The sequence below is a fragment of the Mytilus californianus genome, unplaced genomic scaffold (genome assembly GCF_021869535.1).
Source record: "Mytilus californianus isolate M0D057914Y unplaced genomic scaffold, xbMytCali1.0.p SCAF_11, whole genome shotgun sequence".
NCBI classification, from domain to species: Eukaryota; Metazoa; Mollusca; class Bivalvia; order Mytilida; family Mytilidae; genus Mytilus; species Mytilus californianus.
The window spans coordinates 15,481,787-15,499,859 of NW_026262593.1; the positions used below are offsets into that span (position 1 = coordinate 15,481,787).

The 18,073-nt window shown below is 32.4% G+C and overlaps 1 protein-coding gene across 6 annotated transcripts in view; it reads right to left on the minus strand.

The window, feature by feature from the left end:
- The window catches only part of LOC127719646 (piRNA biogenesis protein EXD1-like), a 154,825-nt gene that overhangs the window by 64,710 nt on the left and 72,042 nt on the right, over positions 1 to 18,073 (minus strand). For 4 of the 6 annotated variants that reach the window (XM_052225874.1, XM_052225871.1, XM_052225872.1 and 1 more), the window contains exons 4-6: positions 17,456 to 17,578; positions 15,907 to 16,028; positions 13,700 to 14,942 (exon numbers count right to left, since the gene is read on the minus strand). The exons of 1 other annotated variant lie outside the window; for it this stretch is intronic. In XM_052225874.1, the coding sequence (XP_052081834.1) occupies positions 14,195 to 14,942; positions 15,907 to 16,028; positions 17,456 to 17,578 (993 nt within the window). In that variant the 3' untranslated portion in view covers positions 13,700 to 14,194. Of the gene's footprint in view, positions 1 to 13,699; positions 14,943 to 15,906; positions 16,029 to 17,455; positions 17,579 to 18,073 lie in introns of those variants that run through there. One more of the 6 variants, XM_052225875.1, reaches the window with a different exon arrangement.

The window sequence follows — 18,073 nt, forward strand, 5'->3', positions numbered from 1 at the left end:
ATTGTGAACCATAAATTGAACTGTGTATATACTGGTGGAGGAATCTCATTGACGGAACTACTTTCCTCTATTCGGGGAATGCCTTGATTGGCAGAAATTCGTTTACAGATTACAGATTTGCAACAATGAAAATTGCAATAATAAATTTTATAAAATTTAAAATTACAGTTTTCAATTACACACTCTTTGGTAATATATTCAAATAAAATAGATTATTTATAATAATCAAAATTAACTGTTATTGCCAATTACGACAATAAGTATGACTTACGATATCATTGCCCAACATCCTGCGTAGTAGGCGCGAAAATTTAAACCCTTGAGCCCCCTTAAAAGCAGGGAACTTTAAAAACTATAAAACAAATAAAACGATGTAATATTATACACTTACTGACTGGTTATGAGAGTACATGTAATAGCAAGTTTGTTGTGCCTGAGATATCAATTATTGCTCTAGGCCGGGGTATTTTGATTTCTTTGAAAATTCTGTAAATGATAAACTGTTTGCTTTGAAAGAACAGAAAATTCATATATAAAGATGCATGACTTAATCTCATTTTTTTTAATAAGATATAGAAAACGTACAAAAATTCTTTATGTGGAGCATAATCTTGTACAGATTTAAAATATGTTTCTTTAATATGAAGATTGTTTAATTTTTTTGACAAGCTCATATATCTTAAAATTGCCTCAAATGTACCGAAAAAAAACCCATATTCACAATGGAGCTCTATACAATAAAACAGACTTGTTAGTCTGAGACTGATTACTTGAATGACTAACACATGATTACCTTTAAAAGATATACCGACGAGACAGCAACCAAACGTCAGAGATAACTGAACTTGCTGTCAATCACTGCGAGTACTCTCAAATATGTACACTGTAAAAATGGTGTTTAGATCCTAAACACATTTCTAAGCACACCTTTTGTGCACTTTTTTTTACATGTTTAGATCTAAACGTGTCTCAGTACAATGTGTTGATGTTAACACATGGTATCGCAGTCCTGCCAGGGTTCAAATTTAAATTTCGGCTTCATCTTCTGATAACTCCAAGTGTGTAAAATAAGCAATGTACATTGAATAGGAAAAGATTGGACAAAAAATTAACAAAGCCCACAGAACTATTTCAGTGTATTAACATAGAACTATTTGACAGGATGCCGAACCGAAAGTATTTTTCCTTCGTTGACCTCAGTAAAACCTATATTTAAAAAAGGGAATTCTAATAGATATGGGATAAATATATCAAGTTTTTTTTTATAGCATTGCAAATATGTTTGTGATTCACGTTACATATAGTCGATTAAGTATTTCATTCGGTATAAGTATGACAACCATGATCTTGCAGTGCTATAAAAAACAAGGTTATTTTGTAATGATATATCTTTATTAAAAACTAACCAAAATTAAATCAATATTGTTCCATTCTGTTTCTCCACCTCTTGAAAATCAAAGGATTCTACCATCTTCTTATTTCTTGATTAAATCCAATCACATATTCTCCTTTTCCTGTTATAATTTGTTCTGGTCATGAATTTGAATCTCTATTTGGGCATCTGACATTCTTAACATGCTGGAAGTGAAATATTGAACTTTCATAAGATAAGAAAAACAAATTGAAATAAATGGCATAGTTTCCAATCACCGCCTAAAACTAAGACATAAGGGATACGGCATTTCAAATGTCTCCAAATGAAAGAGATATAAACAGGTACACAGTACAAGTATTAATTAGGAAAAGCTAAATTCAATTTATATAACATACAAATCATAAGTGGATTATGCGGTCAAAAGTAAGTTTCAACGAGGACATCAAAAGGATTGCAAGTGAAAACAAAAGGGTGATGAATGATATGTGATCAAGTTCAAAATTTGAAAACTTGTCAACATAATTTAGCTTAGTTGACAAAAATTTGGGACGGCTCATGATCAATGTCACATTTCAAACTAAGCAACATTAAGGGTTGCAAATTCTAACAAATAGTATGAGGCCGAAATACTGCCGGAGGTCAAGAGCAAAATTTCTGTCAACACCTAAATAAAGTACCTATGTAACTAAGCTCACAAAGTTATTGGACGGCGTGTGGTAAAGTGTCTTCTTTCACACTGTCACACAATATAAATGAATTTTGCATCTTGCTATAAACAATATCTTGATACAGAACTAGTGAGTGGTTTTGTGTATACATGCTAGAACATCATGTTATTTTTAAAACAGAGTAGTTGTTCAAACAAAATTTCTGACATAATATAAATGGAGTTGCTATTGATGTTAAAACATGGTATCGAAGTCCTGCCAGGGTTCAAATTTGGTACTTGTCATAAAGTGATAACAATGTCCTAATAAATATGGTGTTCTGTTATAAAAAAAATATTCAAAATAGACTTGTATACCAAAAAATAATTATGATAAAATGTTTATAGATATTACTTCTATTATTTCAGCAAAAAAAGATTAATAAATAGTGGCAAATTCAGGGGGTTATAACTTAAAGTTAATAAGAGTGCAATTATTTGTTTTAATTTTACCAGTCCCAAAATGGCACTCTGAATAGAATATTGTACAGCTTCCGATTGGATGATGCAGAATTGGAATTTCTTTTAATCGGAAGTTTTTCCAATTAGGTTTAAAAAATCCAGAAACTTCAAATTCATATCTTACAAAGTATAGAAAATATATTCAATTTCTGCACATAGGAGCCATTAAAAGTTTGCCTTTTTCATGAAGCCAGAAAGAAATAGACATTCTTTTACAAACTGCATTTTAAGTCATTTTTTGCCCAATGACGATTTATACTTTTTTGGCTATTATGCAATGCTGACAATTCTAGTAACAGGAACAGCTCCCCATTTTTTTTCTAGTTTGTATAGTCTTTGAGAAATGAAATATGGAACACCACTGCTACCCTAAGGAAAAAGCATTCGGAATAATTGCGCTTTTGTGACCTGGGGTGTAGAGGGCTACACCCATCTTTCTTTCACTGCTTATGCATAAAATTGATGAAAAAAGTTTTCCTCACTACCTTCGCCTATATTTTCTACATTTTGCACAATTACACCAACCTTTTGCATGGAGCCTGGATCCAACCTTCATAAATCACTTGTTTAAAAAAATGTATCTCAACAGAATTATACCTCACACATGAATGCACGATGTGTCGGGCTACACATATACCTTAAGATGTTAATATATTTTAACATTGTAAATGCAACAATAAACATTCATCCCCAAAACACAAATATTAATCCGATTCTCTAAATTTGATTTTTTTACTGCATGTTTATATCTCATAAGGAAGCTCCTAGTGTTGGGCCGAGGGAGGATTGAATAGTCAACATCAATATTAAGTGCTATATTGAGATCCTCCCTTGGCATTCAGTTTATCTTGAGAAAAGAAAATACATTGTTAGGAAAAAGGGGGGGGGGGGGGTAGGTGCTGCTTGATTTTGCAAAATCTCACGAGCATACAATTATATTAAATATTTTTCAATAGTAATCAACATGATCAAGGACGCAATATTCGACTGGGTAGGGTACTTCTCCATTGACGTCATTATTTACATTAACTCGGAGAAGAAGATAACTATTCGGATTTCATTGTTTACCGTGCAAAATTGAAACACATTACCATGATTACTGTGCATTCTCTTTTGTCCAGTTACAGGATTTATAGCCAAAATTTGATCAGGTATCCAAATATATTAACAACAAGAAAATTATCCAAATTGCTCTTGCAAAAAAAGAATTCCATGTGGTTTTCTCCCTCCTCAAATTAAGTTTACAGGTACAGCTAATAACCCAAAAACAATGATAATAACCAAAAACAGAAAATAAATTAAATTTTCAGTTAACATGATCAGATTGCATTCTTTAAATTTCTGCTTCATCTTCTGATAATTCCAAGTGTGTAAAATAAGCAATGTACATTGAATAGGAAAAGATTGGACAAAAAATTAACAAAGCCCACAGAACTATTTCAGTGTATTAACATAGAACTATTTGACAGGATGCCGAACCGGAAGTATTTTTCCTTTGTTGACCTCAGTAAAACCTATATTTAAAAAAGGGAATTCTAAATGATATGGGATAAATATATCAATTTTTTTTTATAGCATTGCAAGTATGTTTGTGATTCACGTTACATATAGTCGATTAAGTATTTCATTCGGTATAAGTATGACAACCATGATCTTGCAGTGCTATAAAAAACAAGGTTATTTCGTAATGATATATCTTTATTAAAAACTAACCAAAATTAAATCAATATTGTTCCATTCTGTTCCTCCACCTCTTGAAAATCAAAGGATTCTACCATCTTCTTATTTCTTGATTAAATCCAATCACATATTCTCCTTTTCCTGTTATAATTTGTCTGGTCATGAATTTGAATCTCTATTTGGGCATCTGACATTCTTAACATGCTGGAAGTGAAATATTGAACTTTCATAAGATAAGAAAAACAAATTGAAATAAATGGCATAGTTTCCAATCACCGCCTAAAACTAGGACATAAGGGATATGGCATTTCAAATGTCTCCAAATGAAAGAGATATAAACAGGTACACAGTACATGTATTAATTAGAAAAAGCTAAATTTAATGTATATAACATACAAATCTTAAGTGGATTATGCGTTCAAAATTAAGTTTCAACGAGGACATCAAAAGGATTGCAAGTGAAAACAAAAGGGTGATGAATGATATGTGATCAAGTTCAAAATTTGAAAACTTGTCAACATAATTTAGCTTAGTTGAAAAAAATTTGGGACGGCTCATGATCAATGTCACATTTCAAACTAAGCAACATTAAGGGTTGCAAATTCTAACAAATAGTATGAGGCCGAAATGCTGCCGGAGGTCAAGAGCAAAATTTCTGTCAACACCTAAATAAAGTACCTATGTAACTAAGCTCACAAAGTTATTGGACGGCGTGTGGTAAAGTGTCTTCTTTCACACTGTCACACAATATAAATGAATTTTGCATCTTGCTATAAACAATATCTTGATACAGAACTAGTGAGTGGTTTTGTGTATACATGCTAGAACATCATGTTATTTTTAAAACAGAGTAGTTGTTCAAACAAAATTTCTGACATAATATAAATGGAGTTGCTATTGATGTTAAAACATGGTATCGAAGTCCTGCCAGGGTTCAAATTTGGTACTTGTCATAAAGTGATAACAATGTCCTAATAAATATGGTGTTCTGTTATAAAAAAAATATTCAAAATAGACTTGTATACCAAAAAATAATTATGATAAAATGTTTATAGATATTACTTCTATTATTTCAGCAAAAAAAGATTAATAAACAGTGGCAAATTCAGGGGGTTATAACTTAAAGTTAACAAGAGAGCAATTATTTGTTTAAATTTTACCAGTCCCAAAATGGCACTCTGAATAGAATATTGTACAGCTTCCGATTGGATGATGCAGAATTGGAATTTCTTTTAATCGGAAGTTTTTCCAATTAGGTTTAAAAAATCCAGAAACTTCAAATTCATATCTTACAAAGTATAGAAAATATATTCAATTTCTGCACATAGGAGCCATTAAAAGTTTGCCTTTTTCATGAAGCCAAAAAGAAATAGACATTCTTTTACAAACTGCATTTTAAGTCATTTTTTGCCCAATGACGATTTATACTTTTTTGGCTATTATGCAATGCTGACAATTCTAATAACTGGAACAGCTCCCCATTTTTTTTCTAGTTTGTATAGTCTTTGAGAAATGAAATATGGAACATCACTGCTACCCTAAGGAAAAAGCATTAGGAATAATTGCGCTTTTGTGACCTGGGATGTAGAGGGCTACACCCATCTTTCTTTCACTGCTTATGCATAAAATTGATGAAAAAAGTTTTCCTCACTACCTTCGCCTCTATTTTCTACATTTTGCACAATTACACCAACCCTTTGCATGGAGCCTGGATCCAACCTTCATAAATCACTTGTTTAAAAAAATGTAATTCAACAGAATTATACCTCACACATGAATGCAAGATGTGTCGGGCTACACATATAACTTAAGATGTTAAAATATTTTAACATTGTATATGCAACAATAAACATTCATCCCCAAAACACAAATATTAATCCGATTCTCTAAATTTGATTTTTTTACTGCATGTTTATATCTCATAAGGAAGCTCCTGGTGTTGGGCCGAGGGGGGATTTGAATAGCCAACATCAATATTAAGTGCTATATTGAGATCCTCCCTTGACATTCAGTTTATCTTGAGAAAAGAAAATACATTGTTAGAAAAAGGTGGGGGGGAGGGGGGTGGGGGGTAGGTGCTGCTTGATTTTGCAAAATCTCACGACCATACAATTATATTAAATATTTTTCAATAGTAATCAACATGATCAAGGACGCAATATTCGACTGGGTAAGGTACTTCTCCATTGACGTCATTATTTACATTAACTCGGAGAAGAAGATAACTATTCGGATTTCATTGTTTACCTTGCAAAATTGAAACACATTACCATGATTATTGTGCATTCTCTTTTGTCCAGTTACAGGATTTATATCCAAAATTTTATCAGGTATCTCAATATATTAACAATAAGAAAAATTACCCAAATTGCTCTTGCAAAAAAAGAATTCCATGTGGTTTTCTCCCTCCTCAAAATTAAGTTTACAGGTACAGCTAATAACCCAAAAACAATGATAATAACCAAAAACAGAAAATAAATTAAATTTTCAGTTAACATGATCAGATTGCATTCTTTAAATTTCTGCTTCATCTTCTGATAATTCCAAGTGTGTAAAATAAGCAATGTACATTGAATAGGAAAAGATTGGACAAAAATTTAACAAAGCCCACAGAACTATTTCAGTGTATTAACATAGAACTATTTGACAGGATGCCGAACCGGAAGTATTTTTCCTTCGTTGACTTCAGTCAAACCTATATTTTAAAAAGGGAATTATAATAGAGATGGGATAAATATATCAAGTTTTTTTTTATAGCATTGCAAGTATGTTTGTAATTCACGTTACATGTACTTAGTGTCTTTTTTGTTGTTAGTAGGGATGGGGGATGGATATATATGCTGCCACGTCCTGTCTGTGTTTTTGTTTGATGTTTTTCTTTGTATCGATCTGATGAGTTTATCCTTTTTCAACTGATTTTTATAGTTTGTTCTTATGTTGTGCTGTTACACTACTGTCCAATGTTAGGGGAGGGTTGAGCGCTTACAAAAATCACCCCGCCACATTCTTTATGCGCCTGTCCCAAGTCAGGAGCCTGTAGTTCAGTGGTTGATGTGGTTCATGTCAGTCATATTTGTTTTTCATATATTGTTTTGTTATAAATTAGGCCGTTAGTTATCTCAATTGAATTGTTTCATATTTTTCATGTCGGGGCCTTCTATAGCAGACTATACGGTATGGGTTTTTCTCGTTGTTGAAGGCCGTACGGTTGCCTATTATTACTTCAATGTTTACTTATTTTGTGTTATATATCGTCATACTATTTTTGATATGTACCACCTTTGATAAGTATTTAGTATGACGAAAACATGTTCACTTCTGTACTCGTATGTATGTATGTATGTATGTTCTGTATCTTCCTCCTTTAGTAGGAGCACCACCATGGGTTATGGTGTAAAGGAGGACATTTAACACACTGTATTGGTACAGATTAAATGTGAGCATTTGCCTACCCGGTTTCCCAGCCTGACCGTGGCGGGTCTTACTACCAGAAGGTTAACCTTCCCCAAAAACAATAACACAATGCAATAAAACATACGAACACACCCAATCACCTGATTCGCTCATCCTAAAAAATATATAAAAAATGCAAAATATAAAAAAAAATATATACAAAATAAAGGATAAGGTCACCCCTGATACCGCACAAATGCCAAGGCAACGAACGGGAAACAGGTAAGGACATACTTGGATTCCAAACCGATACCCCTAAATGCCTAGCTGATTTTCTGGTAGAGGAAAGCCGAAAATTCTACGATAAAGGATCTCGGAAAGAAACAACCGATCCATTAGGGGAACAGCTAAAATCCTCAGACATCAAATAGATTGGTCTGATAGTTTCCAACATGGAAACTACTAATGGATCCCATCTGACCACATGTCTCAAACAAACCTGAAAATATCTGCAGAAACTTTCCTCAACAAAAGAATATAATCCAAAACATAAAATATACGATGTAAGGATAATAATATGTATCCATGAAACCAATTTGACAAACAATTTAAATGATGTTGAAGGATTCTCTCTGCAAAAATTTCACGTCCGCTCTCATCGGCATGCTCGACTCTCGTACTATGAATAACAAATTTATTTTGTAAACATTTTTATGTACTCCTGACAACAAAATTATTATATTAAAGTTTACCTGTGTACGTTCCTTTATTTAACGCAATTTTTCCTAGGTTAAAGTTGTCTTTTTGACATTGAAACATCTTTTTTATTAATATTGAGTCATAGATCAAATATAGATTCGTTCAGTGTATATTTACTTGTTTTTGTGTATTGTCTTTTTGATCGAGTTAAGCCATTTCAATAGATATTTTATTGTGTGTCTTTTTATGTTGTAATGTTATACCACTGTTTCAGGTTAGGGTGAATCATCACACTTCAAGTAGGTATATCTAGAATATTTACCTTTTTCATTACAAAAGAAGGCGTGATATGAGTTGCAGCAGGTCAAGTTGGAATCGGATTTTTAAACGATCATTTAATCATATAGAAAAATCTTTTCTTTGGTACGATTGTGAGGAAGAAAGGTTTGAAAAGTCAAAACTGTCCATCGAATTAAAAGGACCAGCAAAAGCACGTTATTTATCTTAAACATATTAAGAACTTTTTAAACTCCAAAAAAACTTAATTCTTCTATTTACATATGCTTTATTTAGGGACTCTGATGGATTCTGAGGTTACCGACGTTATATCTGCCTCATTGCAATTTTGGCAAACCCTTTTTTCCCAATACTAAAAACAACTTTTCCTCCAAACAAACCCATTGAAAATCATATATGGCGAAGACCAATATTCTTCAGTTTGATTGTCCAATATAGATTTTCGACAAAAGAGCACACGAAGTCCGATTTTGAGGATCCATTGTAACTTTTGTATTGTTAACGTTCTGAATTTGCGGTCGTATTCTCACAAACACATCGCACTTAAAACCATTTCGCTATTTTCTATGCAGAAATCTAAATATGAAAAAACATAAGATATTTTAAAAGTATTGTACACCCTAATTCGTTTATGATAGGTATAAAATCAAAACAATGGAGTTAGGCAGCATTCATTTCAGATTTATTAAAATATCTAGGCTTTTGTGGAAAATTTCGCAGTTTATACCAGTCCCATTCAATTCTACAGATTAAAATAATTAAAATAAGAACTGCCGTTTACAGTGATATTCTTATACAAAAGCGCTTCGCATTTAAGATCGGCATAACTAAAAAAGTTGTATTGTACGTCGTCTATTTTTATCACGATTACGTAATCTATTTTTACCTTAAAAAATAAGAAAAAAAACCTAGTATTGATCATGTCAATTTCGAGCATTTCTGCAAAGCATGATGCTTACATGGAATACATGTAATAAGTATTATTTGATGTAAAATAACCAGCCTTGGCCTAATATAACATGCTGTGGATGCATTTGTATTTAGTTTTTTTTTTACCAAAACATGTTACGCATATACATACGTTTGTGATCACCCCACTATGAAGTGAAGAAAACCTGTTTGAGAAATAGTAATATTGGCATTGTTACTGTCTTTTTTCATATGATCAACAAAAACGGTGCATCCATAAGATATGCTATTTTTTTTAGTTTCACCAACGTTCATTTAAAAGCAAGGAACTTTAAAAACTATAAGACAAATAGGTGTAATATTATACACTTATTGACTGGTTATGAGGGTACAAGTAATAGCAAGTTTGTTGTGCCTGATATATCAACTATTGCTCGAGGCCGGGGTATTATAAATGATAAACTGTTTGCTTTGAAAGACCAGAGAATTAATATATAAAGATGCATGACTTAATCTCATTTTTCATATAAGATATAGAAAACGTACAAACATTCTTAATGTAGGACATAGTCTAGTATGTGGATACTAAAAAATTCCAAAGATCTTTTAGAGTACATACAATCTAAGACTCACTCATCTTGCAATAGTATTAAAACATTTGACTTTTCTACACTTTACACAAGTATTCCCCATTCCAAACTAAAAGAAAAATTGAAAGAGTTGGTATTACTTTGTTTCATTAAAAAGAATGGCGAACGTAGATACAAGTATCTTGTCTTGGGGAGGGGTAAATCCTACTTTGTAAAGAATCACTCTGATTCAAACAAAAAATTCTCTGAAACTGACATTATCAAGATGCTTGATTTCTTGATTGACAACATAGTTGTTATGTTTGGAGGACGTGTTTTTCAACAGACTGTCGGAATTCCAACGGGAACCAAGTGTGCCCCTCTTCTTGCCGACTTGTTTCTTTATTATAATGAGGCTGACTTCATACAGGAACTTCTTAGGAAGAAAGATAAGAAGTTAGCAATATCCTTTAACTTTACGTTCCGCTATATAGATGATGTTCTCTCACTAAATAATACAAAATTTGGTGACCATGTTGAACGAATCTATCCCATCGATCTAGAGATAAAGGATACTACAGATACAGTTAAGTCTGCCTCATATCTTGACTTACATCTAGAAATTGACAATGAGGGTCGGTTGAGAACAAAACTTTACGACAAAAGGGATGATTTCAGCTTCCCAATTGTGAACTTTCCATTTCTATGTAGCAACATTCCAGCAGCGCCTGCATACTGAGTATATATCTCCCAATTGATACGATATTCCCGGACTTGTATTTCCTATCATGATTTCCTTGATAGAGGATTGCTGCTCACAAGGAAGCTATTAAACCAAGAGTTCCAAATGGTGAAGATGAAGTCATGCCTTTGTAAATTTTACGGACGCCATCACGAGTTGGTTGACCGTTATGGAATAATCGTTTCACAGATGATAACGGATATGTTCATTATGTCGTAACTCCAATACCCTTCCCTTTTCACGAATGTGACCTACCGAATTAGACTATTTACCGGATTTGTAATAACATAAGCAACACGACGGGTGCCACATGTGGAGCAGGATCTGCTTACCCTTCCGGAGTACCGGAGATCACCCCCAGTTTTTGGTGGGGTTTGTGTTGCTTAGTCTTTAGTTTTCTATGTTGTGTCATCTGTACTATTATTTGTCTGTTTGTCTTTTTATTTTTGGCCATTGCGTTGTCAGTTTGTTTTCGATCTGTGAGTTTGACTGTCCCTCTGGTATCTTTCGTCCCTCTTCTAGTACAGATTTGAAATATATTTCTTTATTATGAAAATTGTTTAATATTTTGACAAGCTCATATATTTATCTAAAAATTGCTTTAAATATACCAAACGACAACCGATATTCACAATGGAACTCTATACAATATATTAGACTTGTTAGTCTGAGACTGTCTACTTGAGTGATAAACTAACAAAAAATATCTTTAAAAGATATACCGACGAGACAGCAACTAAACTACATAAATAACTAGAAGACATTCAGAGTGAACATTGCAATATGTTAAACTATACATCGCAACGAATCAAACAATGTGAAACTGATAGCAGGAAATTTCAACCAATGCGGAAATAGTTGTTTACATTTTTTTTCATAAAATGTACTTTCATAATTTTACAGCAATTGTAGGAAATACTTAAACTTTGACAGTTGTTTGATTCAAACAAAGAAAACCACATGACAGAAAAACAATCGAAATCACGAGATAGTACCTATGCTGAAGTTTATTACAAAAGTTAATGATAAGTTCTATATTTTCTACATAAGGAAATGCCTATACCAAGTCAGGAATATGACAGTTGTTTTCCCTTTCGTTTGATGTGTTTGAGCTTTTTATTTTGTCATTTGATAAAGGACTTTCTGATTTCAATTTTCCTTGGAGTTCGGTATTTTTGATATTTTACCTTTTAGTAGTTGTTTAAAGCTCTGAAAGATTAGTTTTAGAACACTTACTTAGAGGCCGAGTTTTTTCTGAATTTTTTTGTTTAGTTTAGTTTACCACTACATATTAGGGAACTTCAAATGTTCAGAAAAGACCTTAAGTTGAGATGTGATAATGACATGATTGTTCATTTATGATTTAATCTCAAATCCTCAAAATTTATTATTAAAAATATCGACCAATATACAAATACTTCAGGAATTCATTAAAAGATAAACTGATGTTAAGATAATTCATTATGTGACTATAGCTCAAGCAGATTAGCTAAAACAGATGTTAATTAATTCCATTTTATAAGTTAAACTTACTTATTTGTTCTTACTTGTGCCAATATCTCAAGTAATTTGATTCCTGTTTGATAAATATTATCAAAAATAGAATGAATTATGCGGGGTATACGGTAATAGACATTACCTCAACATCAGAAAAAAGGCAAACTAGAAAATTATGAATAATTTTACAGGGACTAAAAAACATAATTTTGTCAATATCATATCTTTAATTCAAATAAATAAGTGAGATGTACCAAAAAAAAAACCAAGTATAGCCAAACAGAAAGTTTTTCAGAACCATTCCTATACTTTTCTTTTACAATAAAACCATTTAAAAATTTGATGTGAAAAATAAATTTAAATGATATTTCTGCAAGTAAATGTTAGAAATCTAGTAATGCACTCTCTTCTGGTTCGGAATTTTCTCGCTGCTATAAACATCCATTAGTGCCCTTGGGCCCTTTTCTGGTCTTTGGTCGGGTTGTTGTCTCTTTGACACATTCCCCGTTTCTATTCTGTTCGTGATATATTACGAATTAATGATATCTATACTTATGTTGTGAAAGACTTTTAAAATATTACATTTACGGCAACTATTTTGTACATATAATGTATGAGATGAATGTCATTTCGAATGGTTATTTTCATTTTATACAAATAAAATTACGTCCGTATCTTACATGACATACTACTACACCTAAAACTTAACTGTGATGTTGGTTGTGAAATAAAGCATTGCGACAAAAGATTTGACATGATTTTTTATTTTCTTCAATTGTTCACATTTCATTTTTTGCATATTGAATTTATATTTAAAACTTTTTACTATATTCGCAAGCTTACTTGTTCTTTTAGTACTTTTTTGATACAGAAACTAACCAAAGGATTTACAGTGGCTACGCTGAAATCAATTTTGTAATAGTTTTGCAGACGCCATTAATATTAAGAAGGCCAGTTCCGGAATAAATATCTTACAAAAGACAATGATCATGTACCATAAGTCGCAACAACGATCACATCCTTTATGTAGGCTTTCTGTCAGCTTGTCATTGACGACAAAATGGGTTCTTTTAGTGCAAGAGAAACTTAAAACTCTCAGAGCACATACGGTAATCCCGGTTATGAACGGGTTCTTGTTGCTCATTTTGGTCAAGTCATGTGGATGTTTAATCGTCTTTTCGTTTTTTGTTTTGTTATTATGTTGTATGTCAATCTCCGATCATGTATAATATTGATTGCCTCGTTTCCTGTAAAAGCAATTCAATTTTGTTTTACATTCACGAGATATAACTTTTTTCTTTTAAAATACAGATACATTCCTGACTAAAACAATTCTTTCAAATTCCTTGGTAATCAATTCTTAAAGAAAGTAAGTGAACAATTTCTTTAATTTTTACTGGATATATATGCAGTTATATCCTAATACGTTCCTGTTGAAAAATACATGTTAAACTGTCAATAAAAATTGATTTCCATTTTTTCCTTTCCTCCAAAATGATCAAACTACATCTCACCTCCAATGCACAACGCCTGAAAAGATTGCAGTCCTTTCTTAATAGTTTAAGTTAATTACTCAAGCTCCAAAAAATTTAGGTTGTTAAATTCTTAATTCCTTTGTGTTCAATGATTTATTTATTTATTCATTAATTTCTCTTTATTAATGGATTCATTTATTAATAGATTTATCCATTCATTCATTCAAGCATTAGTTCATTCAGTTATGTGATAATATATGACAGATATTTCGTTATTATTCTAGCACTGTATCTGCTACATCAGGTTATTTGAATTACATACATATTACTACATAATAATGAAATTTGCTTTATCCCTTGTTAATTATTTATTGTGAGACAGCATAATTATTAAGCTGAATAGAATTTATCGAGGTGTCCCTTCGCTTTCCTTTTTATTCTGTCTGGTACATTGTCACTGCAATTATACTTAAGCCACTTAAGTTTCCCATCAGGTATATCATATCTCCTCCCAGTAATTTGCAATTGTTCTATTTCGACATCTATGTCTTTTTCTTGCTTTTGCCAATAAAGGGATAAAAGTATGGGGTTGATAGTAGAGTCATGTTGGCTTCTTGTTCGAATACTCCGCAATGCATCTTTCTCGTAAGGCGCAATAACGTTGATGTTTGTAGTCAAACTGTATTTGTTTTTCATGTCAGCTAGAAATAATGTATCTAATGCTATCTGGAGACGTTTTGCTTCTGCTTGTATTTCTCTATCTTGAATATACTGATAAGCTCTTAGGAATCCATATGATTTCGCCTTCGGAATAAAGCTATTGCCTTCTGTAGACAGCTGATCACTTAACTCTTTCAGTCGTGCTTTGATTTCTTCTGTCTTCAGTTTCTTGATAAATGGGGACATAACTTCTGGGTCATATCTGGCATGGTGCATCGCATTTGTTTCATCCTCATTCGAAATGTCTTGGAACTTTGTATTCTTGTCATATTTTTTTTCAATATCTTTTAAGATGGATTCCACTATTCCTTCAATCCTTGTTCGCTTTCTTTGTGAAGCAGCTTCATCTATATGGTAGTTGATTTCATCTTCAACTCTTGTCTTAAATTCTGGTAATAGTTTATTCACTTCCAAGATTCTATAAGAAAAAAATATATATTGCGGTGAAAAAGACAAATTTAACTTTAAATGAATTTGGCTGTTCTGTTTACGTCCAATTTGGTGATATAGTATTACAGGTATTCAAGTACTTTTACATCTTTAGCTTTTTATTCTTCAAGGTTATTCCAGAAAAGCGCATCGGTCGCATCAAAATATCATTTTCATTCTTTAATTAATTAGTACCAACCACCACGATTACTCTTTGATCCATCAAAATCCTTAAAGTCAAGAATTCAAATGCAAAAAAATTATAATACAATATGAACAGGGATATATTTGTTTCGTTTATGAATAAGTAAGACAGAAAAAATGTACAAATATGTCGTTCAGAAAACACATGATATACTGTACTTGTTCCGTCAAATGAAATAACAATGGTCAAGTAGAAAAAAGAACAAAGAAGACGTGTTGCTGAAAACGTAATGCTTACATAAGAGTAAAGGACTGTGACATTTAAAGTAGTTTATGCGTTAGAATGTCCCTTTGGTATCTTTCGCTATTCTTTTAAGTCATTTCAGTCTTTCGGTCAACTTTCCGACTTATTCACAGCGGTAAATGCAGTATTGCGCAGACACTTCGCTTGCTGACGTAAGATCTGTCATTCTATGGTCAGACTGTTAAGTATTTGTTTTTACCTGCACACATTAACAACATACTGAATTATCTGAAATGTTATAGAACAGTACTGAATTCATTGCGAGCAAATTGTCTGAACAGTACTTACTTGCCGATGTCAGAAATATAATCTGAAAGTTGACTGCAAGACTGAACTTGACTCGAAAATCTATTTCCCACTTTACAGATGATTCTATTGAGATCAAAATGACCGTTACAGACTAAAATTCATTTACTAGAGTTGGCAAATAAACGGCAGTGGTATTATACCACATTAAAATTCTGTTTATTATATTAAAAGAAATTCAAAACAACAACGTGATCACCTTTTCTGATTATGATAAACTTCAGGTATTAAGGCTGTGACGTCATTACTAGCGTATTCAATCATATCAGCTGTTAATGGTCTCCTAGCCCATAACTCTCCATCTTCTTTCGTCCATTTCACCTTCAATATAGAAACAGCACTTTTTAAATTAAAAATACGAAGATGTGGTTTAATTGCCAATGAGACAACTATTCACCAAAGTTCAAATGCAGTGGGTGTAATCAATATAGGCAACCGTACGGCCTTCAACGATGAGAAAAACCCATACCGTATAGTTGGCTATAAAAAGCCCTGACATGAAAAATATGAAGCGAATCAACTGAGAAAACTAAAGGCCTAATTTATATCAATTTTACGAAAACCAAATATGGCATACATGAATCAATGACAACCAATGAACTTCAGGCTCCTGAATTGGGACAAGCACATAAAGAATGTGGAGGGGTTAAGCATGTTTGTGAGCGCTCAACCCTCCTCCTTATCTGGGACAGTAGTGTAACAGTACAAAATAAGAACAAACTATAAAAATCAGTTGAGAAGAGCTTCACTCCTCAGATCGATACAAAGCAGAAAAACATCTAACAAAAACACAGGCCGGACGTGGCAGGGAATTTATACATCCCTCACAATAAAAAGTACACTAATTAAAGATCTGGGAGTACTCGCAGTTACTGACAGCTAGTTCGAACCCAATAACCACTAATAAAAAATTATGTATCTAAGACTAAAATATGTCCAACATCCAATGGATTAATTGTAAAGATGTCATTAACAGTCAGAGAAAAACATGACCTTGTGCAATGCCAAAATATAGGTATCAACAGATTGTATAACCGTAAATGTGTATAACAATAATATCTAGTATGGTTTTAATTTACTGATAACGTAATCAAGATTTATTCCAATAAAACAATATTCAACATATATATTACAGTGTTAAATTGGTAACCTTTTAGAATAAGTTTATTTAAAGGTTTAATAAGTTTTTCCGAATCTTATCTACATTTATCGGGCTCGGTAAACAACATAACCGTAACAATTAGAAGAAAGCTTCATTTTGATTCCCTCCTCTTATATATCAATGTGAATTTGACGCGACATATAGTCAGTTAAACCAGTAAAGGCAATCGGGTATCGGATCGGATCTTGAATACCCATACTGATTTATTCCGTAATTAATATCTTCTCCTGTCCGGGACATGCTTCTCATTCTATATCTCATTCTAGCCAATAGAATCTTTCCCACATCATGAGGCAACAAATGAGCACCGATATGTGTTACGTAATAATTTCAAGATGGCGTGAATATCGTTTGAAACTAATACCTTCGCACCGTGATGCGAAGCAATTATCAAGCAAAACATCATAATTCCTTCAGTCATATCATGATCGATCAATATTACATTTTGATAATGTCTTAAAAATTGGATTTTATCAGAAGTTTAAAATCATCTTGCGTAAACAATTATTTCCTTTTGTACTCTTTTATATATTTATTTTCATTTCAATTTTTTTTTATTCCTATCTTTAAATTCAAGTATACAAACCTTTACTCTGTCTTTTTGATCTAGTGGCTGCGCGTTTTCATTGTACATTTGACACAAATCGCCTAATTTCATAGAAGGAGGCAATTTCCGTCCTTTGTTTTCCGAAATGACAAGATGAGCAATCTGAAATATTAATCAATCAATAACATGTTGTAAGAAGCTTGCATCGCTTAAATAGAATGGTTTGCTTGTGTTGATATCCTGTCTTGTGCTCAAAGGACTATTGTTATGCAAAAAAAAAATAATAGTTAACGTTTTTGTAAATCATTATCGGTAAACGTACTATGTTTATGTTAGGAACTTTAAATCACATGAAACAGGTATAAAATACTAATTTGCGCTTTAATTTCGTGTCAAATGCTGTATGTAGTGAAAGTTATATATTCAATTTCGTTTACACATGCTTCATCCAAATTCATATTATCGCCAGCTGCTTCTACCGGGATGGCAGGTCAGACATTTCAAATGAAGCCTTTTTAACTACAGACTTGGAAGTAGGTATTATTTGCTGCTTCTCTATGCAATGCTTAAGGAGAAAAAGAAAATAACTGGTCTGCTCTGAATGATAAATATATATCAATATATAGAATAATGTGTGCGGATAGGTTTTCTTCTGGC